The sequence below is a fragment of the Choloepus didactylus genome, chromosome 1, assembly GCF_015220235.1.
Source record: "Choloepus didactylus isolate mChoDid1 chromosome 1, mChoDid1.pri, whole genome shotgun sequence".
Classification (NCBI taxonomy): domain Eukaryota; kingdom Metazoa; phylum Chordata; class Mammalia; order Pilosa; family Megalonychidae; genus Choloepus; species Choloepus didactylus.
In genome coordinates, this window is record NC_051307.1 from 36343799 (window position 1) to 36360493 (window position 16695).

At 37.5% G+C, this 16695-nt stretch overlaps 1 protein-coding gene and 1 pseudogene across 6 annotated transcripts in view; one reads left to right on the forward strand and one right to left on the reverse strand.

The window, feature by feature from the left end:
- Window positions 1-16695, reverse strand: part of USP25 (ubiquitin specific peptidase 25) — a 203654-nt gene that overhangs the window by 106064 nt on the left and 80895 nt on the right. For all 6 annotated transcript variants that reach the window (XM_037833390.1, XM_037833370.1, XM_037833407.1 and 3 more), the window contains one exon: window positions 16033-16195. In XM_037833390.1, coding sequence (XP_037689318.1) covers window positions 16033-16195 — 163 coding nt within the window. The remainder of the gene's footprint in view (window positions 1-16032; window positions 16196-16695) is intronic.
- Window positions 6565-12370, forward strand: LOC119509733 (annotated as a pseudogene).

Here is a 16695-nt window from a genome sequence, read left to right on the forward strand (position 1 = left end):
AGGAATAAGAATAGCTGAACTGAGTTTCAGAGAAATGGGATATAAAAAAGGGGGGGGGGCAAAGCATGGGCTATTCTTATAAGGAATTTAAATGGGAAAGAGAATACTGGCAAACTAGGAGAATCCCAATCCCACCTCTGAGCAACCAATGGGGAACATTTTCCTTCTCCGTGAACATTCATTAGAATTCCCTTCGGTGTGGATCTCTTAGTGAAGAATTACTGTTTTTACTTGACTGAACTTGTTTTTTCCTTCATTTTTGAAAGATATTTTTGCTAGATAGAGAATTCTAGATGGGTAGATACTTTTTTTCCAGCACTATAATGATAGCAACTCTGCTGAGAAGTCAGCTTTTAGTCTTACTTTTGCTCCTTTATAGAGATGATTTATTTTTTCCCTTCTAGCTACTTCAAAAATTTCCCTTTGTCTATATATTTATTTCTGTTTTATTATCATGGGTACAGTGTTCTTTGTTTATCCTACTTAATTCTTAGTGCTTCCTGAATCTGTGACTTGATCTTTCATTAGCTTTGGAATATTCTGTCATCATCTCTTCAAACATATCTTTTGCCATATTCTCTGTTTCTCTCCCTCTGGAACTACAAAAATACTATGTTCGTACTATTCACTATGTCCAAATATCTCTTATATGCTCTTACCTATATTTCATAGTTTCAGTCTGAAATGTGCTTTGGACTGACCCTCCAGTTGACTAGTTCTCTATTTTTATCTAACATGCTGGTAAATTCATCTACTGATTTCTTAATTTCAGTCATTGTAATTTTCAATTCTAAAATTTCCATTTTGTTCTTCTTTACAGATTTCAGTTTTCTGTCAAAATTCTAAATCTTGCTTGAATTCCTTAAGCATATTACTTATACTCCAGATTATTTCATTATCTGTATCCCCTGTACATGTTTCTACTGCCTGTTTCTTCTCATAATTTTTGGACATATTATATTTAGGTATGACTGATTATGACTGATCTGAGTGCTAGACATTGTATGGGAAAACTGTAGAAATAATCCAAAGTTATAGAGGATTTCATCTTCTGGCAGGAAGATAAACTGGGGCCACTTGGCAATCCCAGATCACTTGAATCCAGTGCAATATCAGATCACCTTAATCCAAACAATTCTGTGTTGACTGGATACTGGATTCAGGAATAAAAATTATAATGACCCATTTCCAGCTCTTACTTAATCCTAGTAGCAAGCTCTTTAGAAATTTAACTGAAAGTCTAAGCTGTTTTCTAGGGACCACTCAATGGCCACTTTTGGAATTAGTTCAAGAGAAAATCAACCCAAAATATCAGGCTTACTCTCTGGATGCCCCTGTCCTCCCAGATTTTAGCCTTAATAATCCTCACTGCTTCAAGGCTCTGTGATGCCTTCAAATAGTTGCCTTTGGTTTCATTTTTGTTTTGTTTCATTTGGCAGGTCCAGCCAAATATAAAAAGGCAGATGGCCTAAAACAACATAGCCTGCTATTATGCAACATGGAACTCCTGACAAATCCTAGCAAATCATAAAAATTATTTGTTTAAGTCCCAAACTCCCCATATCCTAAGTCAAAGTTATAGAAGTATTGGCTGACATATCCCTTCAAAAGTGGTAGGAGGAGAGGCGGGGCAAGATGGCAGAACAGAGAGGTGTGGAATTTAGTTAGTCCTCTAGAACAACTAGTAAATAGCCAGAAACAACTGGTATATAGTCTGGAATAAACACAAGATGACATCCATGACTGGACATGCATCATACACCAGCCTGGAATGGGTATAAACAGCTGAGATCACAGCATAAACTATAAGTAAGGCAGAGCTGGTGTGCCTCTCCCATGGGCATGGCAGGCTGAGCTGAAATATTTCCCTCTGGAAAAAAAAAGCCAGTTCCCTGGAGTGAGAGAAAGTAACTCAACCAAGCTCCAACTGTGGTTTTAATTAACAAATCTGGACTATTGAATACAAGCTGCAAGCACAGATAAACCCAGAGCAAACAGAAAAAGAATCTGAGGTTCCTTCTGGCAGAGAGGAGGCAGGGCTGATAGGAAGAAAAAAAAAAAAAAAAAAACACAAAAAGAAATAAAAACATAGGCTTTGGAGAGAGCTGACGTCAGAATACTAGAAAAAGCCTGTGTCCCAAGAAAAGGGGCACAGAGAATCAGGTACCAACACCAGTCGACTGGCAAAACTGGGGGATAGGGGCTGGTTCTGAAAAGGGGCTTTTGCTCTTTTTTCTTTTTTTTCATCTAACTCTAAGCAGCTCATTAGGCAAACCCTCAGGCATTTTCAACTGTCAGCACTCATCCAGGCAAGGGTGAAGTTAACAGAGTCAGAGAGATAAAGGAGGAATAAAAGTGGAGATGATAATTCCCTAAAGGGTATATCTTCCTTAAGAAAAGGGGAGTAGGGCCCAGCTCAAGTGTGCCCTCCCTCAGAGAATTCAGACCTCAGGGCCTGGGGTGGAAAAAAAAAAACAAAAACAAAAACAGAAACAACTTAAGCTTGGCTTCTGACACCCTCGGCTCCTGGCAAGGACAGGGTCCAATGAGAACTAAAGGAACCACACCTCTTTACACCAGTGGGGAGCTGCAGGCTGACAAGTGCCACTTGCTGGACAGGAGGGGAAAAACACCAAGTCTAGAGGCCTCACGGGTAGTCTGGCAACCTGCTCCTCAGAGAAACTTGATACTGATTACATCTTCCTCCTGAGAACTGGGCCCATCTGGTCTGGGAAAATCTGATTGGGGTAATCAAAAAACCAGATGCCTAGACTACAAAAAATTATTAGTCACATTAGGAAAAATGAAGATATAGCCCAGTCAAAGGAACAAATCTACATCTCAACTGAGATACAGGAATTAAAGCAACTAATTATTAATCAAATAAGTCTCCTAAATCAATCCAAAAATCAAATCAACAAGTTGAGGGAAGATATGGCAAAAGAGATGAAGGATATAAAAAAGACATTGGGAGGAGCTAAGATGGCAGCATAGAGAGGAGTGGAAGACTCTTAGTACCCCTTGGAAACAATTCATAAATGACCAAAAAAGCTAGTAAATAACCTGGAATAACTGCAGGGAGACAAACATGACTGTCCACTCATCATCCACCAACTTGAATTGGGAGGAATGTCCAAGATCACAGCATAAAATCTGTAAGTAAAAACTGCGGACCCACGCTGAGAGTCGAGAGACGAGAGCCCCCCACTCACGGAAGCCTCGCGGTGCTAGAGAGAAGCACTCTTTCAGCCCAGCTCCAACTGGGGTTTTAATGTTAACTGCTCAATACAGAAAGCGAATCCCCAACAAGAAGACAGAGGCTTTTGGTGACAACTGACCTTGGGAGAGTCAGGGGACATATCTGTCTCAGGACAGGGAACCCGGAGAATCGGGTGCTATCTCTGGCTGATGGGTGAATCTGGGAGATTTCTGTCCCTTTCTCTCTCTGTGGAGAAAGCCTCAGCTGTTTCCAGCCCGCAGCGCTTTGGAGTAAAGAAAGCCTCAGCCATTTTAAAATCGCAGCACTCTGACCAGCAGAGTCAGAGAAACAAAGAACTTACTGATATGCAACTGACCTCTCTGGAGGGGGCACAGCTTCCCAAGAGGAAATGGAGGGGCTCAGCTCTACTGCCTGCCTTACCGGAAACAGACCCCAAAGCCTGGGGGAGGAGAGTCACGGGCCAGACTCCCTTACACAAGCTGGTGACAGGCTGACAGGTGCACCTGCCAGGCAGAAAAGCACAGGGTGTGTCAATCCTCTAAGAAAAACCATCAGAGAAACTGGGTACTGAATATTTCCTCCTTCTGTGACCTGAGCCTGTTCTCATCTGGGAAAACCTGATTGGGGTGTCCCTAGGAAGTCAGATGCCTAGAAAACAGAAAACTACAACATACACTAAGAAAAACAAAGTTATGGCCCAGTCAAGGAACAAATGTACACTTCAACTGAGATACAGGAATTTAAACAACTAATGCTAAATCAATTCAAAAAGTTTAGAGAAGATTTGGCAAAAGAGATAAAGGCTATAAAGAAAACACTGGGCATACATAAGGCAGAAATCGAAAGGTCAAAAAAACAACTAGCAGAATCTATGGAAATGAAAGACACAACACAAGAGAAGAAAGACACAATGGAAATATACAACAGCAGATCTCAAGAGGCAGAAGAAAACACTCAGGAACTGGAGAACAAAACACTGAAAGCCTACACGCAAAGGAGCAAATGGAGAAAAGAATGAAAAAATATGAGCAACATCTCTGGGAACTTAAGGACAAAACAAAGTACAAGAATGTATGTATCATTGGTGTCCCAGAAGGAGAAGAGAAGGGAAAAGGGGCAGAGGCGATAATAGAGGAAACAATCAATGAAAATTTCCCATCTCTTATTAAAGACATAAAATTCCAGATCCAAGAAGTGCAGCGTACTCCAAACAGAATAGATCTGAATAGGCCTACACCAAGACACTTAAGAATCAGATTATCAAATGTCAAAGACAAAGAGAGAATCCTGAAAGCAGCAAGAGAAAAGCAATCCATCACATACAAAGGAAGCTTAATAAGACTATGAGCGGATCTCTCAGTAGAAACCATGGAGGCAAGAAGGAAGTGGTGAGATATATTTAAGATACTGAAAGAGAAAAACCACTAACCAAGAATCCTATATCCAGCAAAGCTGTCCTTCAAATAGGAGGGAGAGCTCAAAATATTTTCTGACAAACAGACAATGAGAGACTTTGTGAACAAGACACCTGCCCTACAGGAAATACTAAAGGGAGCACTACAGAGTGATAGGAGAAGACACGAGTGCATGGTTTGGAACACAATTTTGGGAGATGGTAGCACAACAATGTAAGTACACCGAACAAACATAACTATGAATATGGTTGAGAGAGGAAGGTTGGGAACATGTGAGACACCGGAAGAAAGGAGGAAAGATCAAGACTGGGACTGTGTAACTCAGTGAAATCTAGTGTTCAACAAAATTGTGATAAAATGTACAAACATGTTCTTTTACAAGGGAGAAGAAGCAAATGTCAACCTTGCAAGGTGCTAAAAATGGGGAGACATTGGAGGAGGGATGCAATCAACATAAACTAGAGACAGTAACTAACAGAATCATTGTATTATGCTTCCTTTAATGTAACAAAGGCAATATACCAAGGTCACTGCAGATAAAAGGGGGGGATAGGGGAGACACTTGACATTGGTGGTGTTGTCTGACTCTTTACTCTACTTTGACTTAAGGTTATCTTTCCTTTTGCTGCTTCCTAGCTGTCATTTTTTTTTTCCTCTTTCTTTTTTCTTCTTCTTTTTGCCTCTCTACCTTCTTTGACTCTCCCTCCTGCTTTGTGGAAGAAATGTAGATGCCATTATATAGATAGTGGTGAAGGTGGTGAACACATATACATGTGACCATACAGAGTACCATCGATTGTTTACTTAGGATGGAATGTATGACGTGAACAAAACCATCTGGAAAAAAAAAAAAAAAGGGGTTGATGAAGAAACCTCAAGGGCAATATACTGAGTGAAATAAGCCAGACACATAAGGACAAATATTGCAGGGTCTCACTGATAGGAACTAATTATAATATGTAAACTCATAGACATGAAATATAAGGTACCAAGGATGAGGCTAAAGAATGGGGAGTGGTTGCTTAGTATGAGTAGAATGTTCAACTAGGATGAACGTAAATGTTTGGAAATGAACAGAATTGTCGGTAGCAAGATGTGAGAACAACTAACAGTGCTGAATGGTGCGTGAATGAGGTGGAGAGGGGAAGCTCAGAGTCATATATGTCACCAGAAGGAAAGTTGGAGGTCAAAAGATGGGAATGTATAAAACTAAATCCTATGGTGGGCAATGTCCATGATTAACTGTACAAATATTAGAAAACTCTTCCATGAACCAGAACAGATGTATGACAATACAATTAGAAGTTAATAATAGAGGTGCATATAGGGAAAAAATATATACCTATTGCAAACTGTATACTACAGTTAGTAGTATTTCAACGTTCTTTCATAAATAGTAACAAATGTACTATACCAATACTAGAAGTCAACAATTGAGGGGGTTGGTTAGGGATATGGGAGGATTTGAGTTTCCTTTCCTTTTTTTTTTTCTTTTTTTGTCTTTTGCTTTATTTCTTGTCTGGAACAATGAAAAGATTCTAAAAATTGAACAAAAATTAAGTGTGGTGATGGATGCACAGCTGTATGAGGGTACCAGGGGCAACTGATTGCACACTTTGAATCTTTAGATAATTGTATGGTATGTGAACAATCTCAATAAAAATTGAAAAAAAAAAAAAAAGACATTGGGAGAACATAAGAACAGGTAAGTTTCAAAAAACAATTGGCAGAACTTATGGAAATGTAAGATACACTACAAGAGATGAAAAACACAATGGAAACATAGAACAGCAGATTTGAATAGGAAGAAGAAACAATTCATGAACTGGAGGACAAGACATCTGAAATCCTAAACCCAAAATAACAGATAAGGAAAAGAACGGAAAAATATTAGCAGCACGTCAGGAACTCAATGACAACATAAAGGCCATGAATGTACGTATCACAGGAGTCCCCGAAGGAGATGAGAAGGTAAAAGGGGCAGAAACAATAGAGGAAATAATCACTGAAAATTTCCCATCTCTTATACAAGACATAAAATTACAGATTCAAGAAGCACAGCGTACCCTAAACAGAATAGATCCGAATAGAACCACAACTGTGAAGACAAAGAGAGAATTCTGAAAGCAAGAGAAAAGCAATACATCACACACAAGGGAAGTTAAATAGGACTATTTGTGGATTTCTCAGTAGAAACCACGGAGGCGAGAATACAGTGATATGATATACTTAAGATAATGAAGGAGAAAAACTGCCAACCAAGAATTCTATATTCAGCAGAACTGTCCTTCAAAAATGCGGGGAAATTTAAAATATTCTCAGAAAAAGAAACACTGAGAGAGTTTTTAAACAAGACACCTGCTCTACAGGAACTACTAAAGGGAGCACTACAGACAGATAGGAAAAGACAAAAGAGAGAGGTCTGGGGCACAATATTGGGTGATGGTGGCACAATAATGTAAGTACACTGAACAAAGATGACTATGAGTACAGTTGAAAGAAGAAGGTTAGGGGCATGTAGGACGCAGAAGGAAAGAGAGAAAATAAAGACTGGGACTATATAACTTAGTGAAACCTAGAGTGGTCAATGAGTGCAATTAAATGTACAAATATGTTTTTACATGAGGGAGAACAAATGTCAACTTGGTAAGATGTTAAAAATGGGGTGATACTGGGGAAAAAATGCAATCAATGCAAACTAGAGTCTATACTTAGCAGTAACATTGTAATATACTTCCATTAATTGTAACAAAGGCAATATAGCAAAGCTAAATGTCTATAAGACAGGGATATAAGGGAGGGGTATGGGATTCTTGGCATTGGTGGTATTGTCTGATTTTTTTTATTGTATTTTATTTTTTCTTTTGTTGCTTTTTAGTTGTCATTTTTCCCTTTCTTTTTCTTTTATCTTTTTACTTTTTTCGCCTCTTCCTCTTTCTTTGTGGAAGAAATGGAAATGTCCTTATATAGATAGTGTCGGTGAATGCATAACTATGTGCTTATACAAGGAACCACTGATCCTTTACTTAGGAAGGAATGTATGGTGTGTGACTAAAACCATCTAAAAAATAAACAGAGGGATACAAGTGCTGGAGAAATGTGGAGAAAGGGTTGTAGCTCATCATTGTTGGGGAAGTAGAATGGTATAGCCCATCCAGAGGGCAGTCTGATGGTTCCACAGGAAGCTAAGCATGAGGCTGCTATACTGTCCTGCAACTTGGTTATTGGGTATATACTTGGAAGAACTGAAAAGAGGGAAATGAATGGACATGTGCACAGTGGGGTTTATGGTGTCAGTATTCATGATTTGCAGTGGATGGAGGCGGCCTAAGGGTATACCAACTGATAAACAGAATGGGGAACTGTGCTGTATGCATACAATGTAATACTGAGATGCTACAAGGAGTGAAATTGTGAGGTGAATGGACATTGAGGATAGTATGTTGAGTGAAACAAATCAAAAATGAAAAGAAAAATATTACAATGCCTCACTAATATGGACTAACTATAAAGTGGAAACTCTGACAACTGAATCTGAGAGCATGGGTTATCAGGGGAAGGCTTATTGTAAAAGCTCTTGGACTATAAGCTATTACAGCAGTTTATGTCTATTTCTGAGTTGCAGTGTTTATTTCTACATTCTAAGATGCTGAGCTCTTTGTGTATAATCTGGTTGGTCCCTGGAACTTTGGGTATCTATGTGACACTTGAGATTCAGAGCCAGAGTCCAACAGCTATGAATATCAGCATTACCCCACACAGCATATGTTAAGCAGTCTGAAAAAAAGAGATCAGACTTCAACTAGAGATACGCAAAAAATGGACTTGGTTAGGACTAAGGTAAATTAGACTAAAGGGTAAAGGATGATACAGATGGTGTTTTTAAAACTTCAACTTCTGTGTAAGACCAAAGGAAGAGATGTTTATTAGGTGCAAAATCTATATTTTTTTTGTAAAACTATATAATTTAACTTGTATGGTCAGTTTATTCAAACAACGTAATTACATGGAACGTTGAATAGGGAGTGAAATCTGATTGGTTTGTACAGGTTACTGTGATGCCCTAGAACATCCCAGAGTAATTTGGGCAGAGAATAAAGATGTATTTACAAAGTCCCCTTGAGAGACTGGAGGAAAATGTGGAAATATTAAATTTTCCCAACTGGGGAATTAATGATATTCTCACAAGCATTGGGGACTACCAATTTAGAAGGCTGAGACCTGATCTTGGGGCTTATGAAGTTTGTTACTGCAAAGGAGGGACTAAGCCTACTTAAAATTGTGCCTAAGAGACACCCCCAGAGAACCTCTTTTGTTGCTCGATGTGGCCTCTCTAAGCCAACTCTGCAGGTAAACTCACTGCCCTCCCCTCTACATGGCACATGATTCCCAGGGGTGTAAATCTCCCCAGCAACATGGGACATAACTTGTGGAGATGAGCTTGGCCCTGGCTTCATGGGATTGAGAAAGCCTTCTCTGACCAAAAGGTTCAGAAGAGAAAAGAAACAAAGTTTCAGTGGCTGAGAGATCTCAAATAGTCAAGAGATCATTCTGGAGGTTATTCTTATGCATCATACAGATATCCCCTTTTAGTTTTTAGTGTATTGGAATAACTAGAAGGAAATATCTGAAACTTGAACTGCAGCCCAGTAGCCTTGATTCTTGAAGACGACTGTATAACTTTCTAGCTTACACTGTGTGACCGTGTGATTTTGAAAACTTTGTGGCTCCCACTCCCTTTATACAGTGTATGGACAGATGAAGAGAAAAATGAGGACAAAAAGTAAATGAATAATAGGGACAGATGGGGGGTATGGGATATTTTGGGTGTTCTTTTTTACTTTAACTTTTATTCTTATTCTTTTTTGTGTGTGGTAATGAAAATGTCCAAAAATTGTGGTGATGAATGCACAACAATATAATGGTACTGTGAACAACTGACTGTACACTGTGAATAATTGTATGGTTTGTGAATATATCTGAATAAAATTGAATTTTTAAAAAAAGGGGTGGGAAAAAGTGATTTCTACCACTTCCCTAAATTAAGTTTGTGATGATGCACATCAAATACAAGCATCCCTTCATTCAGTCCAGAACTAATGTGTGAATCCTTCAAAGCATCTACTAAAATAAAGCTTGGCTAGGCCTTTACTAATAACAGAGAGCCAACAGGAGATGAATTCAAAAAATTTTTGGAAGAAAGAATAATGGGAGAATTAAAAAATTAATAGAGCAAAGGGAGATGACAACTCTGTGCAATGGAGGATAATGAGGCAAAGCAAAATAAATTATCCTTGGTAGATTTTTAAAATTCAATACTATCACACAAGCTTCATTGTGAGGAGGCATGGTTGGAAGCTGAAAATCTGTTTACAATTAAATCCCTATGTCTTTTTCCAGACCCAGAATAGTCAAATACCTACACTACTACTACTCCTCCACGAGATATGGGAAATTTAGTCTTTGGAGATAACTGAACTTAAAAGGCTCAGGTTCAAAATGTGTGTGATTCTGGCTATGAGAATATGAGTGGGGGGAGATGAGATTCAAGGCTATAAACAGAAGGATTAAGTGAAAACGTGCAAACTTACTCCCATCCTGAATCCCCAACCCCCTTTTTCTACACCTGCTTTTAGAAAGCCAGAAAACATGTTTAAACCACAAAGAATCAGAATCCAGTCTGGATTTGAAGCAGTGAAATTCTCTGTAGGAGAGAGCTCCAAGGAAAAAAAAAATAGGACTTGTCTACTCGAGCATATACAAAACATTATTAGTAAGACTTAACAGAGATGTGGGAGTATTTGAAAAATTTTAAGAATGTTATATAGAAAATAGAAAAGAGAAAAAAAAGGCAGAAATTGATGACTCCACAAAAAGAAAGGATTATAGAGGGGCAGCCCCAGTGAATCACTGGTTTATCAGGAGTTAATATATACAAAGTCACAGAAAAATATAAACTATTTTTAACATGATATAACTATGTGGGGATATGAAAGGAAAAGGCAATTCTGGGCAAGTGAAATAGGACAGCTAAATTCTTATCTATCTCAGCAGGAAGGCATGTCATTTAGGAAATAGATAACAAGAGAAATAGCTAGAACTGGTTGTAGTTACGTTTAAGAAGCAGGACTATAGAGTAGGGAGGTGTGAGACAGAGGACTGCTATTTTTCACTGTTAGCCTTTAAGGGCCTTTTACGGCCAAGGGATTTAGGGGTCCTCTTTGAACTAGGTACTTCTCTTCTTTGTTGAAAATTAAGTCATTAAAGAGATAAGATCAAGTAACTTAAAAATTTTAAGTGATATGCTGAATTTTTCTGAAAACTTGTAGCATTTTTTCAATATCATCAACTAATACTTTAGATATTCCACAATCATTAGGGTGTCAGAAGCATCTTACGTTTTTAATTTAACTAAAAATCATATAAACTCCTTTTTGATTCATTCACTCATCCAATAATTACTTAATAGGCTCCCCTCCAATGTGCCAGACACTATATTATACACTGGTTAAAAAACAGTAACCCAGAAGATGTGCTCTCTGCCTTCGGGGAGCTTGTATTTTAGTCAACCTGGAGTTATATGACTATGAGTAACATGACCATATCATTTATCACCTAACCAGCAATGCTTTTGTGTGTGAAAGACAGCTTTAAGACTAAATAAGTGCCAAACATGTACAACAGGAGAAAACTAGGACTGTGCCAGGCAAACCAGAAAGTGTGGTCACTCCACTTTTGAGCATCTGAGAAGGCATCCAAATGTAAAAGGTACTAAGTCATCATGAGCATCCATGAATTACTTGAAGTAAACATCCCTGAACTATAGAGGAATATATGTAGCTCTAAATAACTATCTCATTCACTGACATCTTTGTAGGGAAGGCAGCCCCAATTAGTACTTCACATATAAAAGTTCCATGTGAACAGGATAAAAAGAACCCTGACTAGATAAGGGATTGATGCCCAACCTAAAGAAAGACAAGTTAATATTGCTAGCATCCAAAAGATTACTTAAGCCATTCTCTATACAATCTTCTCTTTGCTCATAGTTTCTTTATGACATTCTGTTCCCCTTTCTCCCAAAATACTTGTCTCAGTACGTAAAAGAACAAGCATAACAAAGCAATATCTTTTGTAGCCTACCCCAGCTACCCACTTTCAAGTTAGAGGTCTATATCCCCAGTAAACCCCTATAATTGGTCAATATACAATTGCCAGTTGTTTCCTACTAGTCCTGTCAACTAAGTAAAACCCCATTTCTGAGTGACAGGAATCAGAGCAGCAGTGCAGGCTGTCCCCATTTCCACCTCCCCTCCCCTTCTTCAGTTGACTTCCCAGACACCGCTATACTACACAGTCCCATCCCGCCTTGTCCCTGAAACAGAAAGAGAAGAACCCTTTGCAGGAGACTGGTGAGGAGAAGCAAGACACACAGGAGAAGGAGGGTTTTCCACCTGAGCGAGCCAAGGAGGCAAAGCGTAAGGCCAAATATTCAAGCCTAGGACAAAAGCCTGGAGGCTCGAAATTCCTCATGAAGTGAGGGCAGAGAGAGCAGAAGTATTCTGACTCAGGTGACTACACGTTGGCCAAAGTCAAAATGAAGAATAAGCAGCTGCCAAGTGCAGGACCAGACAAAAACCTGGTGACCAGTGACCACATCCCCACCACACAGTATCTGTCCCAGGGAAAGTCTTCGCTTGTCACCAGCAAGCTTATGGATGGCCAAGTTGAATGATGCTGCCCAGGGCTCCCCCCAGATCCTGAGACACCACCCCGCCCCGGGTCTTGTGATGGTTCCTGCCCCTCCCTGCTTTTGCAACCAGTGGTCAAGAGGTGGCTCAGGCACGGGCTAGAAAGGCAGAAGCCCCTGCCCATTGGTATCCCAACACATGTAGCCCCTTGGGCTGAGCACCGAGACTTTGTACCTTTTTATTTTACCTTTTTTCCAAATGACTGTTGGGATAAATTTCAATGAAATCCTGGGGGTAAGTGGGATGGGGTGGGGTATTTTGGGTAATATAAATTAGGGCTTGGAGTTAGTAAAAACATTCCTAACTATACTCCTTCTTAACCCTATGGCTGGTGAGCGGTGAGTGTGGGGGGAAGAAAGTGGAGTGGATTAAAGATGAGAGGTTCTTATTCAGCTTTGTAGAAAAAAATGCCTTGTTTATTTTGATGTGGTTGGGGACTCAACGTCAAATAAAAGAAACTGTCCATCTAAATATTACAGATGCACACAGCTCCTCTGGTCCTGCAGGGCAAGCTGAGAATTCCATATTAACTGTTCATAAAACATGCTGTCTTCTTGAAACAGATTTGCTGTGAGGAGGAGGGCAGAGAGTGTGGAGAAAAGGGACCATGAGCATGCGGAACCCCAGAGAACCCCAGGAGACTTTTTTCAGTGTTTGAAATCCAAAAAAAAAAAAAGAACACCTATGAAAAAATCCAACCTGTGGGGCAGGGGAGTGTCAACTCTATCTCTGAGAAAATCTTGTAATTGAAACTTTATAGTACAATTCATTTTGGAAAAAGCTATAAAACATAACAAAAACTTCTAACATATTCTACCCACTTTCCTTTAATAAGTGAAAAGTTCCATCCAAGATGACTAACTATTATATAATTATATCAAATTATAGATGTGGAATTAAAATGAAAAAAATGAAAAATAAAAAAACAAGATTTTAATTAGAGATGAAAATGAAAAAATATATAAAATAGGTTAATAGGCTTTAAAATTATAGTAAAACACAACTTCAAGTGATCTCTAGACAAATTTTTCTGCCTACTGACAATTTTACAAAATCTGAAGAAGCATGTTTTTCCAGTTGCCCAAAGGTCAACATCTCATTAAGTCATTATATCAAATTTTTCAAGGGTAGAGGTTATATCTCCTAGATGTTTAGATTGCTTCAAAATAAAAATTAAATGATCCCTGTGCTGGTTTGGATGTATGCCCCCCAAAACTCCATGTTCTTTGATGCAATCAAAGGGTGGTCTGAATTAAATCACTGGAACCACATAAATCAGCTGACAAACAGAAGGAACTCAGAGCAACTGAGAGTGACATTTTGAAGAGGAGCTGCAGCTAAGAGAGGACAAAATGCCCCAAGGGCAATATTTTGGAGAACACCATTTTGAAATGCAACCTGGGAGCAAGCAGACGCCAGCCACTTGCCTTCCCAGCTAAAAGAGATTTTCAGATGCCATACAGCATCTTTCAGTGAAGGTACCCTATTGTTGATGCCTTACCTTGGACACTTTATGGCCTTAAGACTGTAACTTTGTAACCAAATAAACCCCTTTATAAAATCCAATCCATTTTTGGTGTTTTGCAAAAGGGCAGCATTAGCAAACCAGAACAATCCCAAATACCCTATTCTTGTCTATGTTAGGAATGTAGCAAAACCACACTAACCAGTTAGACATCTACTAACCTAAGATAAAATTTTAAAACTAATAAAATTACTTTAAACTGAGAAAAAAGGCCAGTGTTTTTTTTCCTGATCCATTCCTTCCTCACTAAAAAAACACCAAAACTTTGAAAGGTAAAGCAAAAAGCAGCCAACATTATCAAACATAACTTGGAGTAGAAATAAAAGGTAATGGTTTCAAGCTGTAACTGAGATGTTAAGAGATGTTTATCCTTTTAAAACAAAAAAGTGATTATTTCCACATTTATATAATATTACCTTATCACTTCAAATATACTTCACTTCAAACATAACATAATACGGTATGGAGAAATAAAGAGCACCTATTTTAAGTATCAAATATTGACTATATTTGCAAGTGTTTTCTTTCTTCTTATTTTTCTAAGATAAGCTTCTAATCAATAAGCCCCCTATTGATATAATAGTGCTGGGGTAGATCTACTTGTCCAAATACAGGCAGCAAAGTATATTCATTGGCACTCAAGATCATAGCCTTAGTACTGTACTTCATAATTTAAAATGATGTCTAAATTACAAAATTTGGATTTAACAATAAAATGTACAAAAATCTTATTAATATATAGTACAGGTATAGTAAAGCAAGACTGCCTATTAACAGTATATAAGAGATTCTAACATATCAAATATTAGATATATTTGATATAGAAGTGAACAAACAATGCATAATATCAAGGCTACAAACAAGGATAGTACTTCAGATTTATGTTAATTCATGTATTCCTCAAAATTTTAATATCCCAGAAAAACAAATAACCCAGCATATTACTTACTAGCATGTATCAAAGCATACTAAAGGGTGAGGCATAAATCCAGAAAACAAAGGAAATCAAATTTATATGGTATTAGGTATCAGAAGCAAAAAAGGAAAGCAAAAATTTTGAAAAGTATAACAATACAGTAGAAATTTGTGAAAATTACAGATTAATCACCTAGAGAAAACAACAATCTTGTACCCAGTTAACTGCTTTAATATCTTGAAAGTTCAAGCCATCATACATACAGGCTTGGAAAATTACAAAATGAAGAGATATTTTGAATATAAAGAGAAATGGTATTCACATCCCACAATTTAAAAAGTCCTCATTAGGAACATTAAATAATAAATTACAATTGAACTCTTAGGAAAATTAACACAAATTGAATTAATTTTCCTAAAACGCAATAAAAATTAAGGGTATATTACTATGTATAGATTGTTCTTTTATTTAACATTATCAAAGTCAACTGAGAATAGTAAAAATTACGACAATAGTCACATCTTATCAAAGAGTTAAAAAAAGAGAGACACGAGACTAAATATATCAAAAGAAAACTATTCCAAATTGAGAAGGTGGTAGACATACAAATACTCTCATTTCAGAATAAGGAGCCCAAGAAAGATTTCATTAAAGGTGTTCCAAAGCTTTTAAAAAAAAAAGTGTTATTCTTGGTTTATTGATACTTATCCTTTATACCCACTGAGAATTATTTATTTGTAAATCTATACAATCGCAAATAAAATATCTCTTTAGATTAAAAATAGCATTTAAATGATTATAATTCTACAAACAGCAGTTTATGGTTAAGCTAGTAATATGATCAGACCTACCAAAAGTCAATTCTGGTGTTTATATCTTGACTACAACGTTTCCCTAAATTTGCAGAAAGTACAAACAAAACTATTTTCTTTCTACCCTGACAATTCCTAACAGCAGGGAGAGGGGAGAAATTAATTGAAAATAAGTGAAAGGCATAATAGTGCTCTACTGCTAAAACTCCAAAATGCACAGTGAGAAGCAGAGGGAGGAGGGTTGCAATTCCCAAATTAGTTTACAAGAGAGAAAGGAATATTAAAAACTTGCCTACATTTATGTTAAAGTATAAAACTTAAAATAAACACAACCTCAATCCACCTTCCAATGCTATCATTCTCACCAAATAAGATCCAAATAAAGATCCTTACCTGAATAACAGCACTAAACCAGCAAGTATTGCCAACGTTCTTCAGCCCAACAGGAGCTTTGTCCTGCCTTTTTCTATCATAAGGGTTTCGAGAATCCCTCCAAACTTCGGTAGGTGTCCTCTTCAAACATGCTTTATTTTCTGCTATGCTGGCTTCAAGAACTCTTAAACAATGGAGAAAAAATGATGAAAAAAATATCGTAGTAGTTTAATGCTGTACCCTATACTCTATACCATAAACTCTAAGGATTTTGATTACTTAAGCTCTGGATAAAACATTTGGAGAAGTAATATTTAATGCTAACTTTACTCAAGTAGCGGTTAGTTTGCTATAAGAAGAAATTTCAAAAACAAAAAGACTTTTATATAATAGAAAATATGTTAAATTATGCTTCAGCAAATTAGAGGTGTTGTACCAGGAATAAATTTGCACCTAGAAAAATTTTCTCAGAAATCACTGTATTAAAGCATATATTTACAACATAAAATAGTTTGTATGACAATTAATTTGAATCATCAGGAAAACATTAAAAATTGAAGAAACTGTACTTTTATCCCTCTGAGCATTAACTTCCTCTTCTATAAAGAGGTTAAATAAGATAAACTTTAGGTTTCCTTTCAGTTCTAGAGATCTATGACTCTGATAGCTAAATAAAGGAAGAGA